Source organism: Eriocheir sinensis, chromosome 13 (assembly GCF_024679095.1).
Source record: "Eriocheir sinensis breed Jianghai 21 chromosome 13, ASM2467909v1, whole genome shotgun sequence".
In the NCBI taxonomy this organism is placed as follows: domain Eukaryota; kingdom Metazoa; phylum Arthropoda; class Malacostraca; order Decapoda; family Varunidae; genus Eriocheir; species Eriocheir sinensis.
The window spans coordinates 23,552,284-23,572,175 of record NC_066521.1 but is presented as its reverse complement, the minus strand read 5'-3'; the positions used below and the strand labels follow the sequence as shown (position 1 = coordinate 23,572,175).

Below are 19,892 nucleotides of genomic sequence, written 5' to 3'. Positions count from 1 at the left end.
CCTTCCCCTCCTTCCGCCCTCACGGACCTCCACCCCATCCACCGAGACCTGCTGGGGCTGCTGGCTCGCTTTGTAAGGCGTAAATTAGTGTGTTTGTGGCTGTTATACCAAATCCCACGACAGAATGAGCTAAAGTTTCCATTGTTCTTGCGGTCCCTTGACATAATATTATGTTCAGTTCCTTGCTTGTCATGTCTCTTTTTCTCTCTCCAGTACTGTCTGTGTCTCTCTCTCTCTCTCTCTCTCTCTCTCTCTCTCTCTCTCTCTCTCTCTCTCTCTCTCTCTCTCTCTCTCTCTCTCTCTCTCTCTCTCTCTCTCTCTCTCTCTCTCTCTCTCTCTCTCTCTCTCTCTCTCTCTCTCTCTCTCTCTCTTTCCATTTGCCTGTCTGTGTCTGTCTATATTATCATGGTTATTATGACTATTATAATTATTATTATTATTATTATTATTATTATTATTATGATTATTATTATTATTTTGGCCGCAGGAGGGCATTGAAACAGCTGCCGTGGGTCTCAACGATAGAGTCGGCACCCAAGACAGGCCAAATGACAACCCCAAGCAAGAATTGACCGAGAGCGAGAGTGAGAGTGAACTCGAGAGTGACAACGAAGGTGAGAGACCGAAGCGCCAGCCCGCCCCAGGCAAGAGAAAGCCCCGCCAACCCACTACCATGAGGAAAAGACCCAAGCTCTCTGCCCTGAAACAAACCTTCATGCCCTCGACACAGACACACCCTAGGGCATCTGAGGTCAGCATGGGGGATGTTTTTGAGGCCACACACACACAGGGGTCAAAGAGGCTGGAGGTCAGGTTGAAAAATGTCTCTCTACCAACTGTGGAAGATTCGTCAAGGCTGGAGGCGCCAATGGAAAGTGGCAGTTTTGGGAAGATTGAGCGCCATCCACTGCCAGTTTGGGTCTGGAAAGCTTGGCGGAGTGGCCCAGAGAGGCGGACAACTACATGAGGAGGGAGGACATCCTAGCCAACAGGGTGGACAAGTCAGGTAATCCAACTTCCTGATGCAAGAGTTAACTGATATCTTCACTCTTTCATCCCTTTCACTGGTAAACTCTGGAGCAGTGTTTATTCATCCTGCTATATTTCTCTCTCTCTCTCTCTCTCTCTCTCTCTCTCTCTCTCTCTCTCTCTTTCTTTTTTTTCGTTTCAGTTTCAGTCCCCAGAGCTCATCTTTGATTCTCTGTAGAGCAGAATCTAGAGTTCGGGTTGATAGGTGGTCTTCAGGACAGCATGTGGGTAGTCTTAGGCCATTCGGTGGTGACTGAAAACTCCCCTTGTACAAAATAACTTCTTCCCTTCAGAATGGCCCATCCTTCCTGTCTTCAAGAACTACAGTCCAGGAGAACCCTCAGCCAAGCTCTACATCAAGAACCTGGCCAAGGCAACGAGTGAGAGGGACCTGAAACACATATTTGGCGTCGTCTTCTGGCAGAATGGCGAGGAGGCAAGCAAAGTACCTTCATCAGTGACCTGTTTATTTTTTAACCCGATAGCTGTGGGGATCATGTTTCTTAACCCTTTCATTGCTAAGCGCTGCTTTCTGAGCTCCACCACTCAAATCTCCCACGTATGAAAGTGTTCCAACACTAATTCCTAATTAGTGGGAAAAAACCCTCCAGCCATGATGTATATAATGTACTTTGAGTTAATGGTTGACAGTGCCAAAGAACTGAACCTACGCTCACGGAGTGATGATATAATTTTAGGAAAATCTTTAATTTTTAACCTACGTACGTTACACAAGTCTGTAGTTTATGGGCTTCGAGTGTAATGTTTGACGGTGAAGTAACAGCTTGGGATGGTGTCGTACAAACGACCTGGAGGAAAAATGCCCTTTTTCCGCCGTTTTGGCGTTGTTAGAGACCAACTTAGTCGCTGGTGGGCTGGGGAGTTGTAGGGTGCACTCGTCTGTTGCCACTACTGCTACTACCACTAGTACAACTAATATTATGACTACTACTACTACTGCATCTATTACTACTACTACTACTACTACTAGCGTGCGGTTACGCTCACGGAGTCATGAGATAATTTTAGGAAAATCTTTAATATTTAACCTACGTACATTACACGTCTGTGTAGTTCATGGGCTTCAAGTGTAACGTTTTACAGTGAAGTAACAGCCTTGAATGGTGTCCTACAAATGAACTGGAGAAAAAATGCCCCTTTTCCACCATTTTGGCATCTTTAGAGATGGAATGGGTATGTAATTTATCGTGAGACGTGAATAGAAACGTCAATTGGATAATAATATGGATTAAGCTGGTGTTTGGGATGAGTTTAGCTGTTTTTCTAACTAGCCCCTTCCCCTCCCCCCTCCCCTTCTGTCTACTTAATATTAAGAGTTTCATGTGCCCACCCTTTAAATGGCGGATCACCTAACTTTCCGACATATTCCAGGTGAACGGACCAGGAGAACTGGATACACTTTTGAAAACCATGGGACTTATATTAGAGTGGTTGACTTTTGGTGTGGGACTGGCCTTGGGACGGGTTAGATTGGATTACATAATGGGAAAAATTAGGACTCGAGAGTCTCACGTTATAAGTCTAAAGGGGTAGGTGATACGAGCAAACTATTGTCGGTGGGTTTACTGCCCAGATTTGAATTCAGGAGCCAAAATTACCCAAGTCCAGCAAGCTGCGTTTGATCTGACGTTTGGGCCTAAGTGAGACCTACACGCAACTTAGTCCATGTGAGATGCACCTGTGAAAGGGGGACAGTGGGTCTTTAAACATGTCTGATGTTGACCCACCCTGAGACTTTTGGTGTGTTTTTGCGATTCTTGCAACATATCTGAAATTCAGCCGAAAATACTGCGCTATGTTGATTTGTCTTCCAAAGTTTTAGATGAATGTGGAAAATGTAACGCAGTAGAGTTCAGATGACTTGACTTGACCTTTTCTGCTAGGTCGAGGTTTCGGGTGTTTCCAACGTAACCCTATGGGTAAGAAAGGGCGTGCTTAGAGGAACTGAAATTACTCCGTTTTGTAGCTCTAGCCCCTGTAGATTTTACATTATTCAAATTTGAAATATAGTAAGGTTCCGGTGGGACTTAATGATCCATTTTGTTGCTACTTAAGGGGATTTTGGCGACCTCTCACGTCTTTCCTGTCTCTTCTATCGGCCTGGAAGTCATGTTAAACGCTCTCATTTGCGTTTTTCTCTCGAACAGTATGTGTCCGACCGCTCAGGACCGCCTGAGAAAAAACTCGGCACTTAATCCCACGACTGCGGGTTCCCCATTAGTCTCATGAAGGAGGGCAGGATGAAGGGGCAGAAAATACAGTGTTAGAAGTATGTTTTTTTTTTCTTTTTTACAACAAAGGAGATGGTTCAAGGGCAACAAAAAGAATGTAGAAAAAAAAAGAAGCCTGCTACTTACCACTCCCACAACAGATAAAAGTAAAGAGTGGCCAAAAGAGAGGTCAATTTTGGGTCGGGTGGTCTGGTTATGCTGAATAGAGGAGGTCATACAGTGCATCATCTCCCCCTATTGCAGGTTCTCCATTAGTCTGATGAAGGAGGGGAGGATGAAGGGGCAGGCGTTTGTGACCTTCCCGAGCGTGAGGCAAGCGTCCAAGGCCCTGCAGGACACCAACGGCTACATCCTCAACGACAAGCCCATGGTGGTGGCATTCGGCAAGGTTAGGAAAGACCAGCATCCAGACATCGCAACCACAAAGGAATGATGGATGGGTCACTGCCACTACCATCTTCATCATCATCATCATCATCAATGCTATTATTTTTATTATTTATTTATTTCATTATTTTTTTACAGTAAAGGAAGGGGCAGTTTTGTGGTTATGTGTGTGTGTGTGTGTGTGTGTGTGTGTGTTACGAGTGCAAAGTCTGCCGAAACATTCATCCACAGAGTCAGATTTTTTCTCAGTATTTTATTAGAAACTTACACAATCAATAATTTTTTTTTCACAGTTCACTCTCATAATGTTTCCTTAACGGCTAGACATTATTATCCACCTGTGATAAAAAACAGTGTCGGTGATATACTAATAAAACCTTTTAGTTCAGCCACCTCGACTTACACTTCCTCTCCCTAGAAAATGAGACAACAGGTTAACAGGAGTGAGTTGACAATATGCAAGAAGGCAGAGACGCAGAGAGAGATAGACACAGAGAGAGACAGTGCGAGAGAGAGAAAAAGTGTCACTACTCACACACTTGTCCCAGCACCTCTTGGAAAGCCTCAATGGTGAAGTCAATGTCCTCTTTGGTAATGCACATTGGAGGCTTGATACGGAGGACCTGGAAGGGGAAGGGAAGTAATGAAACTCAACGATGTGTGAAGGGGAAGGTCTTGTAATAAGATGACACACACACACACACACACACACACACACACACACACACAAAGAGACATAAAGAAATATAGCTTCCCACAAAGAAATATAGAGGTTTGGAACAGACTAAGTGAAGAAATAGTATCGGCGAAGAGTGTGCAGAGCTTCAAGGAAAAGTTGGATAATTATAGATACAGAGACGGGACCACACGAGCGTAAGCCCAGGCCCTGTAAAATTACAACTAGGTAAATACACACACACACACACACACACACACGTACCTGGCCATAGTGTCCTCCACGCCCGACCAGCACGCCACAATCTTTCAGTCCGTTCCACACTTCCATGATGCGCTCTGCGTGGTGGGGCTTCCGCGTATCCTTGTCCTCGACAATGTCCCCGCCGAGCATCAGTCCCTTCCCCCGCACGTCTCCTATGATGGGGTACCTGGCCCTGGGTGACGGGGGAAGCAGTTATGGATGGGAGGGATAGACATGAGTGTGTATTTTTTAACATATTGTCACCTAAGTTCCTCTGGTTGAAAGGCCTCTTGTCATATAAATTGCTGGGCTTTCCATGGACTGTGTTGTGTTGCTGGTGATAGTTTAATAAAGCTTCTTCTTCTTTTTATTTTTTTTTTACGTCGCGGCCTATTGCGCCGGTAGGCTTCTTCCCGGTGGGGCCTGATGGTCGGCCCAGCCTGTTCTGGCGCAGGCAAGTGTTTATAGTGGCGCCATCTTGCATTGGCTCATGCTGCCCCCCGGAACTCATTCTTGATTAAAGGGCGGCTTCCTCTAGAGTCCGGGTTGATGGGTGGTCTTCAGGACAGCATGTGGGTAGTTTTAAGCCACTCAGCGGTGACTGAAAAATCCGAGGTGGTAGCATGGGGATTCAAACCCACGTCGTCCATCACGCGGTGAATGTGGGCCCAGCACGCTACCAGTTCAGCCACTGCCTACCTTACCATGAAAACAAAAAACACTCATGAGAACCTGACTAATCTCCTCTGTGGGTCTTTGGGAATAGTTTTTGTGAGAGTCGAAAGCATCTGAGAATGTGGACCAAGTTCGTCTAGGCTAGTGTTCCTTAACCCGGTACTAGCAGCGGGGATCATGTTTCTTAAAGGCCCCTCAAAGTGAGAAAAATGAGAAAAAATCATCACTCACACAAACCATAATATATATCAGCGCATTTGTGATCAGTTGCATCATCTATTTTTGGGGGTTTATATCATGGCAAAAATTTGGCCCATCGTTGCTACACAGTAAAGCCACAAATTTGGCCTGTCGCTGGTACACGGTAAAGCCAGAAATTTTGCCCGTCGCTGGTACACGGTAAGCCACAAATTTGGCACGTCGCTGGTACATGGTAAAGCCACAAATTTGGCCCGTCACTGGTATATGGTAAAGCCACAAATTTGGCCCGTCGCTGGTACATGGTAAAGCCACAAATTTGACCCGTCGCTGGTACACGGTAAAGCCACAAATTTGGCCCGTCGCTGCTACCGGGTTAACTTGGATGGTTAAAACTGATTGTATGTGAGGCTTGGATATGATTTCTTACAGTGTAGTGTCAATTGTTTCGTCCCTTTACAACCCTTACTCCTTAAACATTCCTTGCCTATTTGTGTGAACCTGAACTCATCCAACCTAGACTCCTTGTTAGAGGTCCTGAAAGCCTCAAATGTCAGTAGTAAGACCTAGCCTGAAGTGACTCACCTCAGTGCTGCCAGTCTGCTCAGGAAGTAAGGTCCAAGCTCCCGGCAGTTCCGCTGGGTCTGGTCTTCGTCCATTGTCTGGGGTTAAACAGAGAAATTCATTGTGACGGCAAAATTGCACGCAGTGAAAGACAATGACGGAACTATGAATAATTTTGTTAATTCATTGATGGAAAAATTACTTAGAGCTTTACCTTTGAGAAATGGACATAGAGAAATTATTAATAAGAATGAGAATGAAAGAGGGAAGTGTGTGTGTGTGTGTGTGTGTGTGTGTGTGTGTGTGTGTATATTTACCTAGTTGTGACATACAGAAAAAGAGCTACACTCGTGCTGTCCTGTCTCCATATCCACTCTTATCCAACTTTTCCTTAAAATCTTGAATGTTTCTTGCACAAACCACCTCCTCCTCCAGTCCATTCCACAGCTCAATGTTTCTGTTTGGGAAGCTAAACTTTTTTACATCTTGCCTACACGTGGTCGCCCTCAACTTCTTTCCATGTCCTCTTGTTTCTCTCTCGCTCCACACACACAGGTCCTCTCTGTCCAGATTCTCCACCCCGCTCGCCACCCTGTACACCGCTATCAGGTATCCTCTTTCTCTTTTTCTCTCCAGGGTTTTGAGCCCCATGCTATTGAGTCTTTCCTCATAAGTCTGATCCCTAAGTTCCGGTACCATCTTAGTTGCCATTCTCTGTATTCTTTCCAGCTTTCTTGTATTCTTCTTTTCGTGAGGAGACCAGACCACAGCTGCATACTCTAACCTTGGCCTTATCATTGTAACTATTATTTTCTTCATCATCTCTCCGTCCAAATGCACAAATGCCGTCCTTATGTTCTTCAGCAAATTCATAGTTTGTCCTGTTATCCTGTTGATGTGTTTGTCCGGTGACATGTTCTCTGAGATAGTCACTCCCAAATCTTTTTCTTCCATTCCTCTGCATATTATCTCACTTCCCATCTTATAATCATATTCACATCTTCTACCACTCCTACCAAACTCTATTTTTTTACATTTCCCAAGGTTGAATTCCATCTGCCATGTACCACTCCACTCCCGTATTTTGTCCAGGTCCCTCTGCAATGCCTCACAGTCTTTCACATCATTGACTCATCTCAATAGCTTTGCATCATTTGCAAGCAAACTCATATAGCTGGTCACTCCGTCCACCGTATCATTTATATAAACAGCAAACATTTTTGGCACCAGCACTGAACCTTGTGGGACCCCACTCCTCACTGGGCACCAGTTGGAAACCTTGTCCTTGATTATTGTCCTCATTTCCCTGTTAGTTAGGAAGTCCTCCAGCCACTTAATCAGTGTGTGTGTGTGTGTGTATGTGTTTACAGTAAAGGAATTAAGCAACTCAAAAGGGCAAATAATAAATAAAAAAATAAAAATAATAATGAGGGAAAAAAATCAGTCCCTATAAAAAAAAAGAGTTTAGAAGAGTGGCCAAAAGAGAGAGATCAATTTCATGTGTGTGTGTGTGTGTGTATGTGTGTGTGTTGCAGGCAAGGAACTATATACATAAGGAACACTGTATATTTCTAACTGACAGAATCAAGGAAAAAATAAAGAAAAATAACACAAACTCACGTCCAGGACAGAAATTCCCACGGCGGAAGCGATCGGATTGCCGCCATAGGTGTTGAAATGGAGCGCCTTGGACATGGTGGAGGCAACGGTCGGGGTGGTGACGACAGCCGCTAACGGGAAGCCATTGCCGATGCCCTTGGCCATGGTGACTATGTCCGGTACGACTCCATGGCACTCGAAGCCCCAGAAATGATCCCCAGTGCGGCCAAAGCCAGTCTGGACCTAACAAATAATAATAATAATAATAAGCCAAGCAAGAGTCATATATATCACGGCAGCCACTATAAAAAAAAAATCACCTGCGCTACTAATAGTCTGGGGCCACCGAAGAGAAAAAATAAAATAATAATCATAATAACAATAATAAAGTTTAATAATAGCCTATACTCACCTCGTCCGACACGCAAAGTCCGCCATGCTTTCGTACCAGCTCGAACGCCTTCTTGAGGTAGCCGAGAGGGTACTGCACGGTGCCACCCACTCCCTGGAACCCGGCAGAGGGAGGGGGGAAGAAGGTAGTGAGTTTTAGGGGTAGTTTTAAGGGTGTTTTTAAGGGGGAGGGGGGGGGGTCACTGAGCTATCTCTCTATCTATCCATTTATATCAGTGTGTGTGCGTGTGTGTGTGTGTGTGTGTGTGTGTGTGTGTATTTACCTAGTTGTGTTTACCTAGTTGTGACTTACAGGAATGGAGCTATGCTCATGCTGTCCTGTCTTTCTAACTACTTCTGTCTAATTTGGCCTTAAATGAGCTTATTGACTTAGCCTGTACCCCTTCCCTCTCCAGCCCATTCTAGACCCCCACACATCTCTGTGGGAAGCTGTTCTTCTTGATGTCTCTTCTACAAATTCCTTTTCTCAACAGTTTTTCATTTTGAGATAAAAGTGGGCTTAAGACAAGAGTGCGTCATGTCACCATGGTTATTCAATATTTATATGGATGGTGTTATTAGAGAAATTAAGGGCAAAGTTGGAGAAGTTGGAGTAAGACTGTTCGATGAGGGAAGGAAGTGGGTACTGAATTCGATACTGTTTGCTGATGACACGGTGCTCATTGCAGAAAATGAAAGTGACCTACAAAATTTGGTCAGTGTTTTTGATAGTGTCTGTAATCATTCATCACCCTATACACCGCAATTAAATCTCCTCTTTATGTGTGTGTGTGTGTGTGTGTGTATTTCTCTTTTGTTTTCTCTCTCTCTCTCTCTCTCTCTCTCTCTCTCTCTCTCTCTCTCTCTCTCTCTCTCTCTCTCTCTCTCTCTCTCTCTCTCTCTCTCTCTCTCTCTCTCTCTCTCTCTCTCTCTCTCTCTCCCACCCCCTCCCCCACCCTCACCTGTATTGACTCAGCGAAGAAGGCCGCCAGCCTGCCACGAGGGATGGAGTAGGTCAGCACCTCCTCCAGCTGGTCCACGTACTTCTGTGCTGAGGAACACTCCCCCCCCTCCAACAGCTGGCTCTCCCCCGCCCGCACCGACTGAACTACAGAGTCACGATGGCCCCCCCATAGCCCGAGGTAAGGATCGGGATTGGCCGCCTGGGAAGCAATTATATATCATTCATTATTCAAGAGGAGGGTATCTGGGAACCTCTCCTCCCTAAATTGCCCTATCTTTTGCCACTCCTCTTGACACTTTTGTTAGAGCAGTGAGTAGTGGGCTTTTTTTTCATTATTATTTCCTTTTTTTTGCCCTTGAATTGTTTCCTCTATTGTAAAAAAAAAAAAAGTTATGCATTATCTTCTACATTACTCTTCCATTAGGAGGCTGGACAGCATAAGGATCAACAAATAGGTAAATACACTTCCCTTTTTCATTCTCATTCTTATTAATAACTTCTCTATGTTCATCTCTCAAAGGCAAATTTCTATGTACGTTTTGCATAAATTAAATAACAACAACTCTTGCGCTTACATTGTGGATCCCAAAGCCATTAGCATAGGGGAACTTCCATGTGCTGTGTGCAGTGAGCCCTGCAGTGTATGGCGAGGCCCCATGGTAGGCGTTCCTCAGTGCCACTATGTCGAAGGCCTGGGTGTACAACCGCGCCATCATCATAGCAAGGTCATTCGCCTCAGACCCGCTGTTCACAAAGTATACCACCTGCGAGGGAGAGATGGTCAAGAACCAGGCACTCGAGAACCCCCTGTATTGGAAGTTTGCAATTTTCAGCCATCGTCAAGTGGCTGAAGGCAACTCAGACTCGAGCAAAACTCTCTCAAGGGAAAGAAGCATAAATGGTACCCCTACAACACACCTGCCCAGGCCAATAACTGTCTGGGTGTGAGAACTGAGCCCCGACAAGAAAGCCTTCTGGTGCTATGGCTAAAATGTAACAACAAATGAATAAATATATACTGTGTGTGTGAGGTGGTGAGGTACCTTGAGGTCTCCTGGCAGGGTCTGTGTGAGGCGTTCAGCATACTCATGTATCTTGGGGTGCATGTAGATGTTGGTGGTGTGCCATAACTTCCTCATCTGCTCCTCGGCTGCCTCCCTCACCTTCCTGCAGGGCAAAGAAGGAAGGGGTGACAGGGAGGAAAGAAAGAGTTCATACTGGAGGGAGGGAGGGAAGAAAGACTGCAAGGGAGGGAGAAAAAAGACTGTACAAAAGATAATTGGAGAAGGAGAGAAAACTGTGCAAAGGAGAGAGGGAAAGAGGGTGAAGAGAAGAGAGACTGGAAGGGATTGAAGGAGGGAGAGAGGAGAGAACATAAAACTACCCCTGGAAATGCCTCCCACAATTACGAAAGCCTTGTCAAATTTGTGCTTCTTAGGTTAGGGGTGACCGGCCCCTGAGCTCACTGTTCTGCCCCCAAAAAAAAAAAAAAATGAAAGGACCCCCGTCACTAGCTGCCTCTCCTCCTCCTACGTGAAATAAATACGAGAAAAAAGTACAGGAAAGGCAGCCTCAGATTGTGGTTGTTGTTGTTGTTGTTGTTGTATGCAAAATGAGTTTGTGAGACTTGCTGATCACTAAGGGAAAGTAAATTAGGGTTGAGGAAGAGAGTCTACAAGTGAGAGAGACACACTCACACACACACACACACACACACACACACACACACACTCAAGCTTATATCCAAGTAGCATATAACCATTGCATACATGTTGCTAGAATGAGCCCTATCAGAGTGACCCTTGCCTCAGACTTACGGGTGGCAGTGGCCGAGGCTCACGGTGACAATGCCGCCGAACAAGTCCAGGAACCGTCGCCCCGTGTGATCAAAGAGCCATTGCATGTGTCCCTCGTGGATCAGCAGTGGCTCACTATAGTAGGTGCTGAGACTTGGGCTCAGATTGTCACGCCTCACCCTCCTCATTTCATCATAGGAAAGGCCCTGAAAAAGGTGATAATGTTCCTTGATTAGGCCGTCCAGTTCACTAATGCAAGAGTTAACCAGTATCTTCACTCACTAGTGCAAGAGTTAACCAGTATCTTCACTCACTAGTGCAAGAGTTAACCAGTATCTTCACTCACTAGTGCAAGAGTTAACCAGTATCTTCACTCTCACTAATGCAAGAGTTAACCAGTATTTTCACTCTTTCACTAATGCAAGAGCTAACCAGTATTTTCACTCTCACTATTGCAAGAGTTAACCAGTATTTTCACTTTCACTAATGCAAGAGTTAACCAGTATTTTCACTCTCTCACTAATGCAAGAGTTAACCAGTATCTTCACTCACTAGTGCAAGAGTTAACCAGTATCTTCACTCTCACTAATACAAGAGTTAACCAGTATCTTCACTCTCACTAATGCAAGAGTTAACCAGTATTTTCACTCTCTCACTAATGCAAGAGTTAACCAGTATCTTCACTCTCACTAAAGAAAGAGTTAACCAGTATTTTCACTCTCTCACTAATGCAAGAGTTAACCAGTATCTTCACTCTCTCACTAATGCAAGAGTTAACCAGTATTTTCACTCTCTCACTAATGCAAGAGTTAACCAGTATTTTCACTCTTTCACTAATGCAAGAGTTAACCAGTATCTTCACTCTCACTACTGCAAGAGTTAACCAGTATTTTCACTCTCTCACTAATGCAAGAGTTAACCAGTATCTTCACTCTCTCACTAATGCAAGAGTTAACCAGTATTTTCACTCTCTCACTAATGCAAGAGTTAACCAGTATCTTCACTCTCACTAATGCAAGAGTTAACCAGTATCTTCACTCTCACTAATGCAAGAGTTAACCAGTATCTTCACTCTCACTAATGCAAGAGTTAACCAGTATCTTCACTCTCACTAATGCAAGAGTTAACCAGTATCTTCACTCTCTCACTAATGCAAGAGTTAACCAGTATTTTCACTCTCTCACTAATGCAAGAGTTAACCAGTATCTTCACTCTCACTAATGCAAGAGTTAACCAGTATCTTCACTCTCACTAATGCAAGAGTTAACCAGTATCTTCACTCTCTCACTAATGCAAGAGTTAACCAGTATTTTCACTCTCTCACTAATGCAAGAGTTAACCAGTATTTTCACTCTCTCACTAATGCAAGAGTTAACCAGTATCTTCACTCTCACTAATGCAAGAGTTAACCAGTATCTTCACTCTCTCATTAATGCAAGAGTTAACCAGTATCTTCACTCTCACTAGTGCAAGAGTTAACCAGTACCTTAACTCTCTCACTAATGCAAGAGTTAACCAGTATCTTCACTCTCACTAATGCAAGAGTTAACCAGTATCTTCACTCACTAATGCAAGAGTTAACCAGTATCTTCACTCTCTCACTAGTGCAAGAGTTAAAATCCTATATCCAAAGACCTACTGAGAAAAAGACCAGCTAAGGGAGTAAATATATAGGAGAGAGATTGATCCTTGTCTGTTAATAAATGAATGGGATAAAAAGGACAGAGAACTCATCTATCCCAGCATGGTGTGTGTGTGTGTGTGTGTGTGTTACCTTGTACGGTGACGGCTTGTAGTCACAGGAGGGCATGCCGGCCGCCACCCTGGCCGCTGTGCCCTCCGCCAAGCTGCCCATAGACCGCTTGGCTCCTGAAGAGATATTATTATTATTATTATCATCATTATTATTATTACTATTATTATTATGCATAAGGGTACAAGCTGCTAAGGTGTCCAGAGATCTCCTGTTTCTTGCTGATATTATTATTATTATTATTATTATTATTATTATTATTATTATTATTATTATTATTATTATTATTATTATTATGCATCAGGGTAATTTACGGTTTCTACGATGCCCATATATATATATATATATATATATATATATATATATATATATATATATATATATATATATAGAGAGAGAGAGAGAGAGAGAGACACACACACACACACACACACACACGAAGTATATATATTAGCTAATCTTTGTATCTCTATGTTGCTAGAATGACCAGCAGTATTATCTGTTATCAGCCAACCACAGGACCCATATTCTTATCAGAGAAGGTCAGGGAGTTTTATAGTTTATCAGAGAAGGTCAATCTTGTGCAGGCTGTCCGGGACCTACCATACGTTCAGGTTGCAGGCTATATACAGGACCAGCCTCTGTGATAGATGGATAGATAGATTTACAGATAAATAAATGATAGGTATAGGTATAGATAAATGAAGAGAGAGAGAGAGAGAGCAGTGCTTATAGTAGTCTTTTTTTTTTTGTCCTTGAATTGTGTGTGTGTGTGTGTTTGTGTGTGTGTGTGTGTGTGTGTGTCTTACATATGAAGGATATCTGAAGGAAGATAAGATAAAAATGGATTAAAAATTATTATTATTATTATTATTATTATTATTATTATTATTATTATTATTATTATTATTATTATCATCATCATTGTTATTGCTATTATTATTATTATTATTATTATTATTATTATTATTATTATTATTATTTTATTATTATTATTATTATTATTATTATTATTATTATTATTATTATTATTATTGCTGTTGTTCTTGTTATTATAGTTCTATTTTTATTATTATTGTTATCATTTTGGTAGTAGTAGTAGTAGTAGCAGTAGTAGTAGTAGTGGTGGTGGTGGTGTTGGTAACCAACTTAGTCTTATATAATAAAGTAAATTGACTCCAAGGTTACACACACACACACACACACACACACACACACACACACACACACACACACACACTTACACACTTTATTGAAATTCATGGGAAAAAAATTATTATTACTATCATTATTATTATTATTATTATTATTATTATTATTATTATTATTAGTAGTAGTAGTAGTAGTAGTATCAGTAGTAGTAGCAAGTAGTAGCAATAGTAATTCATACCTGGTTACAGCTGGCACTCCCCATTTATAATATCAGATTAATGACTTACCACGTCTACCACAGAATATAATTCTCTCTCTCTCTCTCTCTCTCTCTCTCTCTCTCTCTCTCTCTCTCTCTCTCTCTCTCTCTCTCTCTCGTTCTTTCTTTTCCTCTGTTTTTCTTTCATTTTCTATATATCGATCTTTACTTCCTCTCTCTCTCTCTCTCTCTCTCTCTCTCTCTCTCTCTCTCTCTCTCTCTCTCTCTCTCTCTCTCTCTCTCTCTCTCTCGTTCTTTCTTTTCCTCTGTTTCTCTTTCATTTTCTATATATCGATCTTTACTTCCTCTCTCTCTCTCTCTCTCTCTCTCTCTCTCTCTCTCTCTCTCTCTCTCTCTCTCTCTCTCTCTCTCTCTCTCTCTCTCACCATTGCATAAGGAGTGTCTGGTCAGCCGTGCACACTGCATCACACACACGTCCTCTGGCACCCAAGATGATACTGAATGCCTGCCCTGTGTTAATCTCTCTCTCTCTCTCTCTCTCTCTCTCTCTCTCTCTCTCTCTCTCTCTCTCTCTCTCTCTCTCTCTCTCTCTCTCTCTCTCTCGTGCAGTGGTTAGCGTGGTCGCCTCACAACCGATGGATCACGGGTTCGATTCCAGGGCGGAGTGGACACCTGGACGTGAATGGGTGCGGGTGTCAGATCATGAGCTGGACTCGTCATTGCCAGCAAATATCTAACAAATCCAAACAAGCTCATCATAATCGATTTTTGGGTTGTGTGTGTGTGTGTGTGTGTGTGACTCTCCCCGTCTCTGTTGTTCCTCCTTTCTTTAGTTTAACCCGACAGGAAGCAGCCCCTTAGCACTCTCCTCCGTCCCTCCACCTCTCTTCCTTCCTCCTGTCCTTCCTTCCTTCCCTCCGATGGTCACTAATTTTGGCCCGGATCACTAATGTTACACTCTCTCTCTCTCTCTCTCTCTCTCTCTCTCTCTCTCTCTCTCTCTCTCTCTCTCTCTCTCTCTCTCTCTCTCTCTCTCTCTCTCTCTCTCTCTCTCTCTCTCTCTCTCTCATCTCATTCTTTCTTGATTTCGGGATCCCTACTACTACTACTACTACTACTACTACTACTACTACTGCTACTACTACTACTTCTACTACTTCTACTACTAGTACCGTTTTGATATGAAAGTAAATAGAGACGTTTGAGCTCATCCTTGTAATGTGTGTGTGTGTGTGTGTGTTAACTTTCTCAAGCCATGAAGTAGCAGCTGGCTTGGACGAGGAGGAGGAGGTCGGGGAAGAGCACGGGAGGGAGGGAGGAGGAGGAGGAGGAAGAGCACGGGAGGGAGGAGGAGGAGGAGGAGGAGGAGGAGGCAGACGTTTGCAGATCCTAATAATGTCCCGTGAACCCTTGAACACCTGGCGAGGAGGGGCAGCCAGGTGAGCCAGGTGACACAGGCCATTCAAGGTGTACACAGCCGCTGCCCTCTCAGGAGAATTAAAAGGGTTGTATCCTTAAACATTTCGACGCCCAAGCAAGTTCACGTATTTTGCAAGGCTTTCGCAGAGGTTGTGGGCATTTCCAGGGGTAGTTTTTTGGCACTGGTGGTAGTTTGAGCCTTCTTGTGTGCTGCGAACTTACAAAAACAGGCAACAGCCGCTGCCCTGTCAGGAGAATGGATTAAAAGGGTTGTATCCTTAGACATTTCGACGCCCAAGCAAGTTCACGTATTTTGCAAGGCTTTCGTAGCGGTTGTGGGCATTTGCAGGGGTAGTTTTAAGGCCCTGGGGATAGTTTGAGCCTTCTTATGAACTGCGAACTTATAAAAACAGGTAACAGCCGCTGCCCTGTGGAGAATGGATTAAAAGGGTTGTATCCTTAAGCATTTCGACGCCCAAGCAAGTTCACGTATTTTGCAAGGCTTTCGTAGAGGTTGTGGGCATTTCCAGGGGTAGTTTTATGGCTCTGGTGGTAGTTTGAGCCTTCTTGTGTGCCGCGAACTTATAAACACACTCATTACAACCCGATGTGTGTGTGTGTGTGTGTGTGTGTGTGTGCGCGCGCGTGCGTTACCCAGGGGTCGGCAGGAAGTGGTCACAATACCCCGCGGTCACTAACACATTCACCATCTTGACCTGACCCGAGATGATTAAACAGAGCAGGTAGGCTGAGGCAAGGTGACCCGAGGGAGACTTTGACCGTTCCGGAGTGAGGTCATGTGAGGTCAACCTGAGCTAAGAAAAAGATAGCCGCTGTGTCCCCCTGCTCCCCATCGTAAGCTCACCCCCCTTTTACCTCGATGGTCATTCGCTCATACCGTGACCTGAGCTGACCTGACCTCGATGCCATATGGACAGACAAAGGTTGAAGGTAGTTTAATAATGATAATACGTAGTAGTAGTAGTAGATGTAGATGCAGTAATAATAATAATAATAATAATAATAATAATAATAATAATAATAATAATAACGGTAGTAATAGTAGTATTTTTTTTATAGTATATCGAATTAATTACCTCTCTCTCTCTCTCTCTCTCTCTCTCTCTCTCTCTCTCTCTCTCTCTCTCTCTCTCTCTCTCTCTCTCTCTCTGCTTTTTTCTTCATATTCTTCGTCTGTTCTAAAGCGGAAACATCTGTCCCTTGAAATTGAGGAGTGTGACCTCGACCTCCTCTCCATTCCGTCCGCGGGTCATCGTAACAATTAGGGTCACGTTGGCCTGACCTGACCTCACATGACCTGTAACGAGAGCCCAAACTTATGTGACGCGGCCGTTGTGTGTGTGTGTGTGTGTGTGTGTGTGTGTGTTATCTAGTATTAGAGGAAAATTTATTTTCTTATGCTCTCTCTCTCTCTCTCTCTCTCTCTCTCTCTCTCTCTCTCTCTCTCTCTCTCTCTCTCTCTCTCTCTCTCTCTCTCTCTCTCTCTCTCTCTCTCTCTCTCTTCCTTTTTTCCCTTTATTCTTTCATTTCCTCCTCCTCTTCCTCCTCTTCCTCCTCCTTCACATTCCACAAGACACGTCGGGGAGTAGATATTAGGGGGAGGAGGGAAGAAGGTAGGTAACTTAGGGTAGAAGAGAAAGAGGAGGAAGAGGAGGGAGGGAGAGCTATTAATAGTAAGATTGACCTGACCTTACCTGACCTGACCAACAGTAATCTGGACGCAACCGTTTGGCCTTAAGTTATTTCTCTCTCTCTCTCTCTCTCTCTCTCTCTCTCTCTCTCTCTCTCTCTCTCTCTCTCTCTCTCTCTCTCTCTCTCTCTCTCTCTCTCTCTCTCTCTTTTATGTTTTGTCTGTTTTTTTTCTCGCATGTGTTTACTTTCCATTTTCTTTATTTTGTCTTTCTTTCTTTTTTATTTCTTATTATTTTCGTTCTAATTCTTTCTTTCATTCATTCCTCCGTTAATCTTACTTTGTCATTCTTTCCTTCTTTTTCCTCTCTCTATTCTTCTTCCTTTCATATTTCTTTTCTCCTTTTTTCCTTCATACTCTCTTTCTTTCTTTTTTTATTTCTTATCATTATTTTTGTTCTTATCCTTTCTTTCACTCATTCATCCGTTCTTACTTTGTCATTCTTTCTCTCCTTCTTTTTCCTCTCTCTTATGTTCTTATGTTCTTATGTTCTACCATGTGTTTGGAGATACCCTAAACTTAACCTAACCTAACCTAACAAAACCCCAGACAGTTACTATAGGTCTTGACTCGGAAAATTCATATATGCTTCCTTACTAATAAGACATTCTATACAACAAAGTGAGGTCATTCTTTGTTGATTTATACCATAAGGGGCTGGCTATCATGTGTTTGGAGATACCCTAAACTTAACCTAACGTAACCTGACAAAACCCCAAACAGGTACTACTTCCTCTAATGTAGAAAAAAAAGGCTGATAACGACGATGAGCCTGAGCAGCCTGTCGTAAAGCCCCTAAAGCCTGTCAGCTGGTCATAAGCCTGTCTCTGAGGGGTGGGTGGCCGCTGAGGTCAGAGGCGCGTCAGGTCAACCCAGATTGAAATAATTATAATGCCCCTCAGGGATCTTCCTCCTCCCCTCCCTCTTCCTCCTCGCTTATTTCATCACGTATATACGTCATCATTATTATCATCACTACAAGTCATTATTAGTTCCCTGCTGACGTTACTACTACTACTACTACTACTACTACTACTACTACTACTACTACTACTACTACTACTACTACTACTACTACCACTACTACTACTACTACTACTACTACTACTACTATTACTACTACTTAATTATTTCACCTCTCTACCTGGTTATCTCGAAATCTGATCTCAGTGTAACCAACTCCACCCTGTTCCGCCTGCCTCGTACTCCACCTGGTTGTCTGTACTCCAGCCCGCCGCGGCAAATATTCTGACTTCATCTCTCCACTTGGTTTCCTTACGATAGTGTTCTCTGTCCTGCCCCGACTAAATTAATTTTTCCACCTGGTTGTCTGTACTCCATCCTGCTCCGGCAAATGTTATAACTTCATAGCTCCACTTGTTTTCACTTCGTCCTGCCTCGACAAGGGTTCTAATTTTCTCCGTCGGTTCTAAGTTTCCGGGTGATTCTTACTGAGTTATGCCACTGTTACGGGTTTTAGGTTTCTCGAAGGGGTGCAGACGGGGTCGTGAACGTTCCTATATCTAGATGAGTCAAGTAGGCGTCTCTTCACCTGGTTCTCTGTCGGCTATATGTTTGTGGGTGATTCTTATTGAGTTATGCCACTGTTACATGTCTTGGGCCACTCGAATGGATTGCAAAAGGGGTCGCATGAGTTGCCATAAATTCTAGATGAGTCAAATTTAACGATGGGCGGGCGGAGTGGGTGACGGCGGATGTATACATAGGACCCTACTCCCTCCACCCCCCCCCCCCACCCCACCCCCCCACACACACCTCATTGGAGGAAACATCTCACACCTCCTCCCTCTTTCCTCTGATCCCTCCCTCCCTTCCTCTCTACCCACCACTTACTTGTGTTACTGGGTCAAGGTCATCTGGCGGGCGGCGGTGATGGTGGTGAGGTCACAGCGGGTCAGAGCGATTGATTGTGGGTCACCAGTCACTTCTCAGCAGTAGTAGCGAGTAACTGGTGACTGTAACAAGACGTGCCGCTCCGTTACTGCTGACCGACCCGTGACTTAAGTGCAAGACGTCTGTACTCCCCTTGGACATCAGTAGCCTATACACCCGCATCTGTAAGTAGTAACCGTAGTATTTATTAGTTATAGAACCTCTGGGCTACATACGGGGCGCTCCTTAACCGCTGACCGCCGCATCAATTAGAAGCAAGTGGTCTTCACTCCACCACACGGACACCTGCATAGATTCACACCTGTACAAGTAGTAACCGTAGGATTTATTTATAGAAGCTCCGGGTTACATACGGGGCGCTCCTTTACTGCTGACCGCCGCATCAGTTAGAAGCAAGCGGTCTTTACTTCACCAGACGGACACCTGCATAGATTCACACCTGTATAAGTAGTAACCGCAGGATTTATTTATAGGAGCTCCGGGCCGCTCCTTTACTGCTGACCGCCGCATCAGTTAGAAGCAAGCGGTCTTTACTTCACCACACGGACACCTGCATAGATTCACACCTGTATAAGTAGTAACCGTAGGATTTATTAGTTATAGAAGCTCTGGGTAACATACGGGTCGCTCCATTAACCGCTGACCGCCGCACTAGTGTTAGAAGCAAACGGTCTTCACTTCACCACAAGGAAACCTGCATAGATTCACACACATCTGTAAGTGGTAACCGTATTATTTGTTAGTTATAGAAGCTCTGGGTAACATACGGGTCGCTCCATTAACCGCTGACCGCCGCACTAGTGTTAGAAGCAAACGGTCTTCACTTCACCACAAGGAAACCTGCATAGATTCACACACATCTGTAAGTAGTGACCGTAGGATTTATTAGTTATAGAAGCTCCGGGTTACATACAGGCCGCTCCTTTACTGCTGACCGCCGCATCAGTTAG

At 43.9% G+C, this 19,892-nt stretch overlaps 1 protein-coding gene and 1 long non-coding RNA gene across 3 annotated transcripts; one reads left to right on the top strand and one right to left on the bottom strand.

The window, feature by feature from the left end:
* Window positions 1-11: 11 nt before the first annotated feature.
* On the top strand, window positions 12-1,438 carry LOC126998247 (uncharacterized). The gene is made up of 3 exons (XR_007752724.1): window positions 12-72; window positions 488-1,006; window positions 1,323-1,438. It is a non-coding gene; the product is annotated as an uncharacterized LOC126998247 (long non-coding RNA).
* A 2,463-nt stretch (window positions 1,439-3,901) lies between these two features.
* On the bottom strand, window positions 3,902-14,419 carry LOC126998245 (alanine--glyoxylate aminotransferase 2, mitochondrial-like). 2 transcript variants are annotated; one of them, XM_050859732.1, is made up of 11 exons: window positions 14,324-14,372; window positions 12,548-12,642; window positions 10,795-10,979; window positions 10,021-10,144; window positions 9,553-9,741; window positions 8,976-9,176; window positions 8,036-8,128; window positions 7,645-7,866; window positions 6,046-6,122; window positions 4,609-4,780; window positions 3,902-4,291 (listed from the first exon to the last, which is right to left on the bottom strand). In XM_050859732.1, exons 1-11 carry the CDS (start codon window positions 14,361-14,363, stop codon window positions 4,196-4,198), a joined length of 1,494 nt encoding a protein of 497 aa, XP_050715689.1. In that variant the 5' UTR covers window positions 14,364-14,372; the 3' UTR covers window positions 3,902-4,195. The 2 variants fall into 2 exon arrangements, with proteins under 2 accessions (XP_050715689.1, XP_050715690.1); XM_050859733.1 differs by lacking the exon at window positions 10,795-10,979 and having other exon boundaries at window positions 14,324-14,419.
* Window positions 14,420-19,892: the final 5,473 nt, after the last annotated feature.